The following is a 13,898-nucleotide window of genomic DNA, read 5'->3' as shown; positions in this document are numbered from 1 at the left end:
TTAATATAATAGTATAACTGATACATGACAGAAACCAACACAACGTTGTAAGTCAACTATACTCCAATAAAAGGTGTAATTGGTTCTTTTTTCTACAGAAGCACCAGTCTGAAAAGAAATGAACCATCTTTGCCTTTGATAGAAATGAACTATCTTCTCCTTTGGAGGTAAGGAGGTGGCAAATGGGGTTCTGGAATGGATTAATTTTCAAAAGAGTTAGTTGCACTGCCTGCTGGAAACGAGCTCTGCCAGAGGAAGCACTTCCAGGGAACATCTATGGTCGCACCCACCCACATACGCTCACACTCACACTCAGGAGAATCTCCAAGGTGACTCACATGGGTTCTGCCTCAGTCAGCCCAGCCCTCAGGGGTGTGGCCGCATGTCTGATGACTCCTCTTTCAGACACAGTGACTCTCCAGGCAGGGCAAGTCACAGGTTTGCTGCCTTCAGCTCTGGGACAAGGTTCTCCCGGCAAATCTAGCTAGTTGGGTTTGCATCCAGCAATAAGAAAACCACACGCCCTTTAAGGGCAACTTTTGCAAAATTCGTTTCAGGCCTGACATTTTACATCTCCTTGCAAGGGAATAAAAACGCCAAAAATGCCCCACTCCTTTAGGAGACATAATCTTTTTAATGAAAAATGAGTTGTCTAATTTGCTATTCAGAAGGGATATAATAGGCTCCAAATGGTCATAGTAGCTCTTTCTGTTCTCTCCAGAAAGCTAAGAAGCTAAAAGTTCTGGGCTTTCAGTTGAGCCCTTTCTATCTCTAGGCACCATTTCAAGGCCATAGTTTTTTCATCAGATGTTTCTCATCTCACATCCTGTGATCTTCCTCCTTGGTGTCTACTCTGAGGATATTCATTTCTCAGTTCTGCCCAGTCCTTACAGTTATTTTTACTTGAATAAGTTATATAATCTTTTCCTGTGATCAAGTATGTCAGGATCACGCTGTCCTTAAATTCTAAGATGTTGAGGACAGCATTACTCCGGGGAAAGTGGGTTGTTCATGGAGCCAGGTTCACAGAGGTCATTTGCCCTTAGCTGACAGAGACTATGGTCTCAAGTCTCGTGCTTTGAGCAGGCAAAGATCTGCTTCCGGGGTCTGGAAACAACTTTCCAAGCCTTAAAGTTGTCATAGGCAGAAACAAGCCACTGAGCTGCCCACAGTGAATGAGAACTGGAGTAGAAGCTGGCTGCCGTGATACCTGTATTAGGGAGCAGACAAAAGGAGGAGGAATGTCATTTCATCTAAGCACAGAGCGTAGGGAGTATTCCTTCAAGGATTACAGAAGTCCTGGCACTGAACAGTGGAAGCTTGTACATGCAGACAAGAGCATTTAGGATACCACGCCAGGAGGAAGGTAAATTTTGGGAAATCGGGGGTTGACAGGCAAGACTTTAAAAAGAGAAATTAGATCAGGTTAGCTCGCCTTCCTTTCTTCTCCCTCTCTTTTGGGCTAAATTTTCTTCATAATGTTTCCACGCTCAAGGTTTTCCTACCAATTCAACTTGTCAACACACCGCATCAGTCCCTCTTTCCTTCTATTAATCCATTATCTTTCAATCCAGGTAAACACTTTTATTATCGAGGTACCAGTCACAAAACCCCATTCTAAGCCCATTGTATTCATGATACCCTATTCAGTTTAAACATTTTTCTTCCTATTCCCTGTGCCTTGGTTTATAGAGACACTTTTAATTACAAATGTTCTTTCCAAATGATTGTATTTCTTCTTTTTGGTTGAGAATTATCAGGATTTCCTATGCCTCATTTCTTCTCCCTGTCACCCCACTGACTTCCACAGAAATAGGTTTTATGCTTCCATCTGAGCCTTTTTTTTATTCCTCTCTCAAGTGTCTCTGCTCTTACTCCTCTAAATCAAGTTCATGAATCACAGGTTATCTCAGGCCCTCTGACACCTGACCCCTGGATAGTAGCTCAGGCCCTGGTCTCCTACACTAAGATTGACGGCAGACTCTAAGCCAGGATTCCCTGGCACTGAAAATCACAGGATGGACTCAACTGTCTGCAGCTGTATTCCTTCTCACACTCTTCTTGACCACCCACACGGGAAGCTGCAGAAACAGATGGCCTGTCCTAGAGATCACCTGGTACTCAGAATTTCTTGTTTGGAACTGCATTTTACAGGGGAAAAAAATAGTGAAACATCTGAAGCTCTAAAAACTCATGCAGAGATCTCTCAAAATACCAGACAGTATAACTTTTAAAAACTATGAATCACTATGTTGTACACCTGAAACTTATATAATACTGTACATCAACTATACATCCAAAAAATAAGCTTAAAATCAGACATGTTGTTTGCAGCACAATTTATTATGTGGTCATAGTATCCAGGCACACTAATAGGTACTGACAACTCCACTGTAACCTCTTTTAAGACAAAGCAACCCAAAAATAAAGCGTCAAAATGTGCAAAAGTAATAAATATCAAACTCTCTGATCTAAAATGTATAAATATAAAATATCAGTCATTTCTGGAAACATCTTAAGAAAATCTGGCAACCATGGTCCATGGTAAGCATCTGGCGTGGAGGGTGCTAATCTGCAGAACGTATCACCTCAGATCCAGCACGATTATCTTTATGTCTTTCACCAACACATGTCTGCAGACCTAGGAAAGAAAGACTGGCTTTAGCTCATAATGTTTAACATGATTCTCTCTAGAGGAGGAGTATGAATTTCCTGATTTTAAAATGTTCCTAATTTTGAAAAATATTTCCACTCAGAACAAACATAACCATATATCCTCATTTTCAACAACAAGAAAATATTTACAGAAGGTGCCAAGTAGCTTTCATGTTAAATAAATCCTAACTTCAAAATCATGTTTCTCTGATGTCTCAGACAGGGAACAGCCAAGCAAACAGAAAAAGATGTATTCAGATAATATTACTCTGGAGTTATACAAAGCTCATCAAAAAATGGGACTACAGTTTTCACTGAACTGCTATGAAAAACTAATTTGGTCGTATCAAGCAGTAATAATTCAAGACACATTTAATCTCATTTTCTTTAATAATTGCTTGCTTTTGGGGACTCCAAAGAAAACTATAATTGTTTAAATATATATAGACACACATATATACAGTGATGGGAAGGAAACTTTATATGTAATCAACTCTGCTACAGAAATACTCTTTCCTTTGTAAATAAAATAATAATGACAAGACATCAGAAGGAAATACAAAGACTTTGATTAAGTTTTTGAGATAAGGAAATTCTAAACCAAGCAATAAAGGGTTTTATCCTATATCATACTGCTACTATTTCTCTCTTAAAAAACAGAGGCTTATTTGTTTTATAATTGGAGATTTATACCTCTTAATCTTCATCTATTTCACCCTGCAAACCCCCTACCCTCTGTCAACCACCCATTTGTTCTCTGTATCTATTACTCTGTTTTATTTCTGTTTTTCAGATTCCACATATAAGTGAAATCATATGGTATTTGTCTTTAAATGATTTATTTCACTTAGCATAATACCCTATAGATTCATCCATGTTGTTGCAAATGACAAGATTTTATTTGTTTATGACTGAATAATATTTCACTGTGTGCATGTGTTTGTGTGTGTGTACATTTACAATGCCACATCTTTTTAAGCTACAGGGGTGTAACATACGGCATAAGGAATATAGTCAATAATATTGTAATAACTTATTATGGGGACGGATGGTACTACACTTACTGTGGTGATCATTTCATAAGGTATGAAAATGTTACTAAATTGTACAACTGAAACTAACATATTACATCAGCTATATTTCAATTTTCAATTCTTTAAAAAAGGAAGGAGTGAAAAGTAAATACTGTGTACAGAAAATAATCAGCATTGTCTATCTACTCACACTGAACAGCCTGGGGTCCTTGGTGTGTGGATGAAAGCCCTTCTTTTTACAAGTGGAAACCTCAACCATGCCAGCATCAGTGAGCCTGAAGATGCCGGTGCTAAATTTTAGGAAAAAAAGGTACAAAAATTAAGGTTCATCTGGGCTTTGCAGATGTTTTATTTGAACGGCACATGCATACATATTCCTCAAATGGAATGGAGAAAGAAGCTACAAACTATAAACTTAACAGTTTTTTTTTTTTTTTTAATCAATATTGTGCTGGTGGCCTAGAGGAAGACTGGAGATACCAATGCTAATGCCAAGCGCCCGAAGGACAGTAACGGGGCAGTGGGACACCTTAGAGGAAAAGCCAAGACCCCATGGGAAGAAATTACAAGTGACGGATATTTCTATCCTCTATCTATTGTGTATGCCATCATACATAAAATGACCGGCACACTCATTTTATCGCACTTCACTTACAGCCCTTTAATGATACTGCGTTTTTTACAAATTGAAGGACTGTGGCAACCTTTCATTAAGCACGTCTACTGGAGCCATTTTCCCAACAGCATCTGCTCACTTCAAATCTCTCTGTCACATTTTGGTAATTCTCACAATACTTCAAATTTTTTTGTTATTGTATTTGTTATGGAAGAGCATGATCAGTGATCTTTGCTGTTACTTCTCTGACTTGGTGAAGACTCAGATGATAGCATTTCTGCGTAATATGGTTTTTTAAAATTTAAGGTCTGTACAGTGTTTAGACATAATGCTATCACACACTTAACAGACTACAGTGTGAACCAAAGTTGTATGTGCACTGGGAGACCAGAACATTCGTGTGACTTGCGGCAGCTGCTTTATCGTGGTGGTCTGGAACTGCATCTGCAGTATTTCTAAGGTGTAACTAATATTTATACAGTCACAGCAAATATGTATTGAGTGCTGGCTATAGTTCCAGGCACCATGCTAAGCCCTTTACATAAACTATCATCTAGGTTCACCCTCATATTAATCTGTGATGGGCAGGTATCAGGGATCTGACAAGACGGAGGCTCACAGTGGTCGCTAATCAACCTGGCATCCCATGGCTGACTCCTCTGCTCGTAACTGTGCTGCGATAATCATCGTCCCCAAGACTTAAGATTTTGGAGATAATGAAGCTAAATCTGGACATTTTCTTTCTTTCTTTTTTTATTGGCCACACTGTGTGGGAAGAGGATCTTAGTTCCCGGACCAGGGATCGAACTCATGCCCCCACGAATGGAAGTGTGGAGTCCCAACCACTGGGCCACCAGGGAATTCCCTGAGCTGGACATCTTCTCACAAAAGAAATCATATAACAGAACCAGGATCCCAAATGGCAAACTGAAACATCTGGTTTATCCACTTCAAGGTCACATTAAGGAAAGAAAGAATTCTATGGTAATTCTACCATGGGAAAGACCTTAAAAAGCAAAGACCGCAGAGCTACACATATTTGGAAGCCAGCAGGAGCCGATCTCTTTTCCCTAAGGGCACGGTGTACGGCTTATCCAAGGGCTGCAGCCTGCTGTGTGGGCACACCTGAACCCAGCAGCCCCAGACGAAACCTTACTTACACCCTCTTGAGTTCCACTTACTCTTTATGCTTTGGGGAACAGACGATGGCAATGGCCTCTGGCAACATGAGCTGATAGGAACAGTGAGTGTGGAGATCAACACTGGATAAGAATGCAGTCTGGGTTGGATGTGTCTATAAAAAGAAAAGAGGACAATCTTATTGAACAAGCAACCGATAAGTCTTAACCAAAACCAGAGCCCATTCCAAGAAAAAACTCTAGCTATTTGCTTTATCTTTTTTACCACCATTAATCAAATAAGGATTTTGAAAAATGTCATACTGAAATAATCCTTCCCTTCATACATCTATGGAATAACTATGACTTTTAAAAAGAGACTCTCGGGAATGTTTATATACTTTCTGCTTATTGGGAAAGATAAAACTGGAGATTTGCCAGAGGCTTTAAACAGATCCTCAATTAATCATTGCAACTCATCTGGGAGATACTTATTATTAATATCTCAGTTTTATGTATAAAGATCCTGAGGCTCCTTTAAGTAACTTGCCTGCAAGGAACAGAACCTCGACTGCAAGATACCTAAGATATGAAACTGTGGACACAGAAGGAAAATTCTTGCTAAATATATCCCACTAAGCTGGTGTCCTTTCATGGATCTCCACCCCCTACAATAAGAGAAAGGAATTCTCAGAGCTGTTAAAGATGTTTGGTGCTCATCTTGGATGATGAGAGGAAAGGGGAGATTATAAATTAAAAGAACTATCTTCTGGGTTTTGGAAGTGTTTATGAGAGGCAAATCAGAAGTCTATATTTGACTATGAAAAATACATGCACTCATAATGATTTTCAAATTCACAATAAACTCCAACCACTTTCGAAAAGGAATGTGACCACTTAAATCATGAATCCAAGGTCGTATTCACGCTGGGTCCTGGCTTCCTCACTTACTAGTTGTAAGCAAAAAACTGAAAAAATTCTTTAACATCCTTATACCTATGTCATCAGTTGTAAAATAATGATAATAATAATTTTCTTAATGGAATTACTATGAAAATTAAGTGAGACAACCAATGTAAAATTCATAGAACAGTGCCCAGTACACAGAAAGCTGTCAAAATCATTAGCTGTTACGATTGATGTTATTGCCGTTACTGTTATTTTAATATTGTTATTAAATACTTCTCTATAAAGCAAGCAAAATAAAAGGTAGTTCTTTCTCAGTCTTTGGTGAGACGACTTGTTCCTACCCCAGGCCTAGTGTGAGACTGGATGGAAAAATGTTCACCAAATAGAGAAAACATGGATAGTAAAAGTACCGTATCATCACCAATTGCTTCAATATTCTGGGTCCCTAGAAGAAAATGTGTTGAGAAATTCACTGACATACGAAGTCCATTATTATGTCCCCATTTTATGGAAGAAAAGCTGATGCTGAGATTGCTTAAATCACTTGCCAACATTCCTACAGTGAATTCTTAGCAGAGCTGATATTTAAATTCATGTCTTTCGATTTGTAAGCCCTGTCCTGCTTCTATGGTGGCTTGGTAAATGTTGGAACACAAATTTTTGGTCCCACTCTGTGGCTATATAAGCAACGGCACAAATATCTGTGGCCTGTAGGGGAGGTCTTTATACAGTGGAGTGTATGGTCCCTGTTTGACAAGTACAAACATTGTTTACAAGAAACATTTTCAGGAATTTTCTTAATCTACTTTAGACCCACAGCCAGTGGAAAAGGAATATTAATAATTGTCTAATCACATTAGACAGAAAGTGAAAGAAAGTGAAGTCACTTCAGTCGTGTCCAACTCTTTGTGACCCAATGGTTAGTAGCCTACCAGGCTCCTCAGTCCATGGGATTTTCCAGGCAAGAATACTGGAGTGGGTTGCCATTTCCTTCTCCAGGGGATCTTCCCGACCCAGGGATTGAACCCAGGTCTCCAGCATTGCAGACAGACGCTTTACCCTCTGAGCCACCAGGGAAGCCCAGGCCTGTATTAGACTACATGAAATCATTAAGACAAGCCAACCTGACTTCCAAAAGTTTCTCTTTTAACTTGGAATGGTAGAAAAAAAGCATATTTATAATAGCCCTCTCCAAATCCAGATTTGACATATTTAGACACTGCCTCACACTGAAGAAAATGCTTTAATATGATGACATTTATTACACTTGGAAAAATTAAAAATAATACATTATTTCGATTAAGCTGAAATTCCTCCAGGAGGAAAAAAGCCTTACACACACACACACACACACACACACACACACACACACACAAACCAACAACCTAAAACCCAAAAGGTCGAACGTACATGGATCCACCCCAGGGTGAGGAGATCATGTTGGTCCTGAACACTGAATAATTCTTCTACATTCTCCACATCACAATAGTCTGGGCCCGCAGACTGCTTTGGCACTATTAAGTGGGTAATAGTAAATTCATTATGTGTCTGAAAAACAAAGAGCAAAGAGAATAATAAACACCTGAGAGGAAAAAAAAAAAAAAAGAAAGCCCGAGTAGGAAGTTTTAATAAGACTAGAAAGCACCCACCACTTACATCATCCTCCCAACCCGCATCACAATTCAAAAACAAAGGCCCAGACCTGAAAACGGACCATTTACCAAAAACATTGACAGACAATTGTTTGGCACTTGAAACCCATTTTCACAACAGAACAATGTATCATAAATAGGAATCAGTATCCTGGGCTGATCCCCGGAAGTTTAGATAGTAAGTAAAACGCTGCATTAGAACTGCCATAGAAAAATCAGAATAAGATAACAGCAGGTTTCTCTGGAAGGGGAGATGGTCATTAAATAAGTCTGTGGTTTTACTGAAGGACAATTTCTAATGGTTTGTGAAGGTTGATGGTCTTTCTTATTATTTAATTTCACCTGAAGATTCACGACTTTCTTTTACTATTGCAGGGAGGGATTCACAGGGATTTTCCACAATTAAGACACTGTTTTGGATAGGCAGTTAGATAAAGGGGAAAGAAAAAAATCTTTTATCCCTTTGTTGTTATTCAGTCATTAAATCACGTCCGACTCTTTGCGACCCCATGGACTGTGGCACGCCAGGCCTTCCTATCCTTCACTATCTCTCACAGTTTGCTCAAACTCATGGCCACTGAGTCAGTGATGCCAACCAGCATCTCATCCTGTGACTCCCTTCCCCTCCTTTATCCCCTTAGGTAAAAGACAGAGTTGAAAGGAAGAGGGTTGTAGTGATAGGATACTCAGATAAGAGATGTTTGTGCAGTGAGGAGCTATCCCTCCTTCAACAGCACCATCCTGTCTCTGCTCTCAGGATGCTTCTGCAAACTGGGCACTATTCCTGTGACCTTGATTATAACACTTCCCTCCACCCCAGCCCCTCCTTTCATGGCTAACTTTATGTATTCTAAATATATATAATGTAAATATTACCTTTCAAGGGAAGCCCCCTTTTTTTTAATTTTAAAAATCATTTATTCATTTTAATTTGGCTGCACTGGGTCTTAGTTGCTGCATGTGGGATCTAGCTCCTGGTCCAGGGATCAAACCCAGGCAGAGTCTTAGCCACTGGACCACCATACACCTTCCCAGGATACCCTACACTGCCACTGAGAGCACCCAGCTCCATTTATAATTAGTCATCTGTCTGGTTCTTTATAAGCATCATACAGGTATCATGTGGCAAGACTGTGGCTGTTGCAGGCTTCTGAACGCCAACATCTAGAGCAGGGCCTGTGAATATTTGTTTGATGAAGGGATGAATGTAGAATGAATGAATCAATCAAACTAAGTACAACATGTGGTCTTGGGGAAGATGCAGCCATAGCACACTGCCTCCCTGCAGGGCAAAGAAGGTAGCTGTGGGGAGGAAACGACAGGTTATTCTGTACTCATCTTCTCTGCTTCCTCTGCCTGGAGGAAACCATGATGACCAACACTGGAATACAGTAGGAGAATGTGTGTTGAATGAAAGTGAAGTCAAGTTGCTCAGTTGTGTCTGACTCTTAACGACCCCATGGACTGCAGCCTCCCAGGCTCCTCCTTCCATGGGATTTTGCAGGCAAGAGTACTGGAGTGGGTTGCCATTTTCTTCTCCAGGGGATCTTCCTGACTCAGGGATTGAACCCGGGTCTCCCGCATTGCAGGCGGACGCTTTACCCTCTAGGCCACCAGGGAATGAAACATATCATTAAATAACAGTCCTCAAGTGAATGTTTAGGAATGAAAATGTGCCTGGATTCAGAAATATAAACTGATACCCCAAAGAGAGTATATTTTTCTTGAAGTAGAAAAATATACGCATCTTCTCTCTTTTATCTCCTTCTAGTTTGACATTGTCTTTCATCACTTATTTCTGATAAAATCATGGAAAACTTAAGTATGGAAACTTAAATATGACCGGTGCTATGTGATTGCGGTTTGCTGAAACCACTGCTTTAAAGAAAACAACACCACCCTAGCTTTATTCATCACATACCTGAAAAAGGGTGGCAAGATTATCACTGCCACAGATACAAGCAAGTTGAGTCAATTATAGGAATGAATCCAAAACTAACAATTGCAAGGGAAATCTGATTTAGAAAACTAGACAGTTCTGGAAATCTGAAAACCCCCCTTTTTCTAAACAAAGACTTAATTTACAGTGTGATTAGTTCTTTACAACAAACTTTATAGCCTCCCTGAGATTTTGTGATCTATTTTCTAGGAGGATAATTCCATTAATGACAGTATTTTTATCGCATTAATCTATATACAGGTAATTTCATAATGACACTGAGGATGTTTTTGCTCTGCTCAACTCATCACAAGAAAGCCAGTTTTACTGACAGTATCCTGTGCAGAGAAGACATGAAACACAGTCCATACCAGCTTCCCACAGAGTATTCCACAGGTTTCTATTCCTCTCACTGTATTGGATTCTGCCAGCAGCAGAAATCTGTAGCAAAGATCTCTTGATAAAACGACGCATCTCAGTCCTTCAACCACGAAATCTAAGAAACAGAAAAGGGGGAAAACGCTAAAAAAACACACCTTACATCCCATCCCTCAAGTGACTAGAGATAAATATAAATTCTAAAAATGAAATTATCTGGTGCTCCCCTTCCTGCATTTTGTTTTAAAACTTATCAAAGTGAACAGTGACCAGAAGGAAGGTAGAATTGCCCTTTGCATACAGATTGTTTGTGTGTACGTGGGAAGGTGCAAGCGCTTTTCCATCGTGGGGTCTTAGATCCACTGTTCACATGCGTGCATGTTGTTTTCACTTGGCACAAAGCGCAGAAGCTGCAGACAACACGTCTCATATTCTGTACGCCTTAGGATACTCTTTTTCGTGTTTGCCATGTGTTGCTTATATCTTATGGGAGTTGGTCATCATTAAGTAATAGCACCATGTTTTCAGCAATAACTAGCAGTAGAGTCATTTATAGCATGACTGCTTATCATAAGTCTTTCCAAACGAAAAGAAATACAAACTCCATCTGACAGTGTTTGCTGGGAAATTTTCCCACTTGGTTTTGGAAACCTGCCAGCACTGATGTAACAGTCCCAAGCAGCACTAATTCTTGGCAGAGACACATAATCCATTGGGAGGTTAACCACCCTTGTGTGTGGGGCCTCCTGGGCCAGGGAAATGCTAAATATTTACATTTAATGACTGAGCAAAGTTCTGGACAAACAAGTTTGCCAGCATCTTCTTTCTTCTCCAGTGTTAAGTGTTTACCTTTTAGGATTTATGTGTTTCTTGATTAAAATACATGAATGAAAAAAATGCTCAGAATTTTTCTCTTCTAAAATATCTGTACCGTGATCAAATATAATCTTGTTTATTATGCAGTCTCTGCTCTGCTGCTGCTGCTGCTGCTAAGTCGCTTCAGTGTGTCCGACTCAGCGACCCCAGAGACAGCAGCCCAACAGGCTCCCCTGTCCCTGGGATTCTCCAGGCAAGAACACGAGTGGGTTGCCATTTCCTTCTCCAAGGCGTGGAAGTGAAAAGTGAAGTCGTTCAGTCGTGTCTGACTCTTCGAGACCCCGTGGACTGCAGCCTACAAGGCTCCTCTGCCCATGGGATTTTCTAGGCAAGAGTATGGAGTGGGCTGCCACTGCCTTCTCTGAGTCTCTGCTCTATCAGGGGGCAAATCACATTTCCTGAATGTTAAGGTTACATATAGCAAAATGCAGATGACACAGTCATTCATACCACATCATACAGGGGAACTACCACGGCTCATGATAAAATGAGTAGACCCTGCCCAAATGTCACAGAAATATGGTTCCATAGCGAACAGACTTGTGGACACAGTGAGGGGAAGGAGAGGATGGGACAAATTGAGTCACTAGCATTGAAACATATACATCACCATATATAAAATTAGATAGCCAGTGGAAATTGCTGTATGACCCACAGAGCTCAAATCCGGTGCTCTGTGACAACCTAGAGGGATGGGATGGGGTGGGAGGTGGGAAGGGGGGCTCAAGAAGGGGGGACATATGTATACCGATGGCTGATTCGTTGATGTATGGCAGAAACCAACACAATATTGTAAAGCAGTTATCCTCCAATTAAAAATAAATAAATTTAAAAAAATGAAAAACAAACAAACCAAAAAAGAGGTGATTGCATGTCTTGTGGGCGTGTATCACTTACTCTGAACAGCACTTAGAGCGGCAGCTGGCTTTAAGGCCCTGCTGACGGGAGGTAAGTGGCCAGCATAACTGGTTGCGTCACTTTTATTAGACTGATCTACACGTGCATTCAGCAAGGAATTGTTCTGGTGTGTGGAAAAGCAGGACAAAGCACTGCCATCGATCTGCTCTGACCGTGCCGGCGTTTCCTGGCTTCGCAGCTGACTCCGGGCTAATTCCTGACTCCGGGCTAATTCCTGCTTCTTGAGCTGATCTTCAAAAATCGAAAACTGCTCTGACTCCAGCTGCTGCTGGCGCATCTGGGCGATCCTCTTCCTTTCCGCCTCAATCAACCTCTGATGCTCCAGTCTTTTGAGGATTTCAGCTTTGTATTTGTTCTAGAAAATGTGGTTGCCGCAGGAAAAGGTTAGTTTCCAGGCCAAAAAAGCAGGTGCTTTCAATCTCCCAGCAGACACAGCTATATATTCCCACATGCCTACAGGGACACTCCTGAGACCACCAGAGAAATATATAACATAGTGGCTGCTGCTGCTGCTGCTAAGTCGCTTCAGTTGTGTCCGACTCTGTGCGACCCCACAGACGACAGCCCACCAGGCTCCACCGTTCCTGGGATTCTCCAGGCAAGAACACTGGAGTGGGTTGCCATTGCCTTCTCTAATGCATGAAAACGAAAAGTCAAAGTGAGGTCGCTCAGTCGTGTCCAACTCTTTGTGACCCCATGGACTGTACCCACCAGGCTTTTCCGTCCATGGGATTTTCCAGGCAAGAGTACTGGAGTGGGAACATAGTGGGAAAAGCCCCTTAATCTGATTTCAGGAGCAGTTTGGAGTCCACTCATATTTTACCAGAGATGAGCCAGGATAATCAAGTTCCCTCCATCCTCCTGTGCTTTTAAATACTAGAAAATCAAAGTCAGGACTGTCTGCATAGCCTGGCTGATCAGACCGATTCACAGAAGGGTCATATTACCCTAGACTGCACTGTCCAGTATAGTAGCTACTAGCCACATGTGACTATTGAAATTTAATTAAAATGAAATGAAATCCGAAATTCAATCCCCTAGTCTCACTAGCCATGTGTTAAGTAGTACCCAGGTTAGTGGCTCCCCTATGAGACAGCGCCAGAGAGAACACTGTCATCATCATCCGAAGCTCTTAGGGACAGTACCACCCTTGAACCCTTTTGCATTGGACTCTTGAAGTCATAGTGCTGGGACTTAATGGAGAAGGGGGTATCCCTAAAAAGTGGTTCTCAGAATGGGGTCATCATCTCTATCAGAACAAACTAATAGGAGCTTTGTTAAAAATGAGGATTCCCAGACTCCCCAGCCTTAACAAAAATATCTAGGGTCAGAGAATTAATCTTTAAGAAGCTTCCCAAATAATTCTGTTGAAAACTAAACTTTGGGAGCTACTAGGAGGCAGGAGAGAGGTGGGGGACACAGTTTAAAGCAGCACTTTATGTTCACGAATCCCCTGGGTCCTGTTACAGGGCAGACTGGCATTCAGCAGGTCTGGGGAGGGGCCAGAGAATCTGCATTCTACCAGACTGCAGGTGATGTGAGTGTTGCCTGCAGCAAAGGCTTACCGCCATGTCCATGTCTCCCAGGCATAAAGGCTGCCACGCTACCCCCCAAATATTTCTACTTGTCATGTACTTGGGATCCTACTGTGGACTATCCTTAGTGTCACTAACAGCAGACCACAACTGCTGACGCTGTTCCTCCCGGAGAGCAGGGGGGACTAGCGTTCACACCGCTGAGTAGGGAGGGGAACTCAACAGGCTTTGCTCCCCCCTTCCTGTTGTCCTGTCTGGGCCGCCAAAA

At 41.3% G+C, this 13,898-nt stretch overlaps 1 protein-coding gene across 3 annotated transcripts in view; it reads right to left on the bottom strand.

Moving 5' to 3' along the window:
• Positions 1-2,402: 2,402 nt before the first annotated feature.
• Positions 2,403-13,898, bottom strand: part of STAMBPL1 (STAM binding protein like 1) — a 51,516-nt gene continuing 40,020 nt past the window's right edge. For 2 of the 3 annotated variants that reach the window (XM_052660902.1, XM_052660901.1), the window contains exons 6-11: positions 12,075-12,450; positions 10,295-10,419; positions 7,743-7,880; positions 5,487-5,599; positions 3,880-3,979; positions 2,403-2,633 (exon numbers count right to left, since the gene is read on the bottom strand). In XM_052660902.1, the coding sequence (XP_052516862.1) occupies positions 2,568-2,633; positions 3,880-3,979; positions 5,487-5,599; positions 7,743-7,880; positions 10,295-10,419; positions 12,075-12,450 (918 nt within the window). In that variant the 3' untranslated portion in view covers positions 2,403-2,567. Of the gene's footprint in view, positions 2,642-3,879; positions 3,980-5,486; positions 5,600-7,742; positions 7,881-10,294; positions 10,420-12,074; positions 12,451-13,898 lie in introns of all 3 variants that reach the window. The other variant, XM_052660903.1, reaches the window with a different exon arrangement.

Source organism: Budorcas taxicolor, chromosome 23 (assembly GCF_023091745.1).
Source record: "Budorcas taxicolor isolate Tak-1 chromosome 23, Takin1.1, whole genome shotgun sequence".
NCBI lineage: Eukaryota > Metazoa > Chordata > Mammalia > Artiodactyla > Bovidae > Budorcas > Budorcas taxicolor.
Note: the sequence above shows the minus strand (reverse complement) of the source record. Positions and strands in the feature narration are given on the sequence as shown.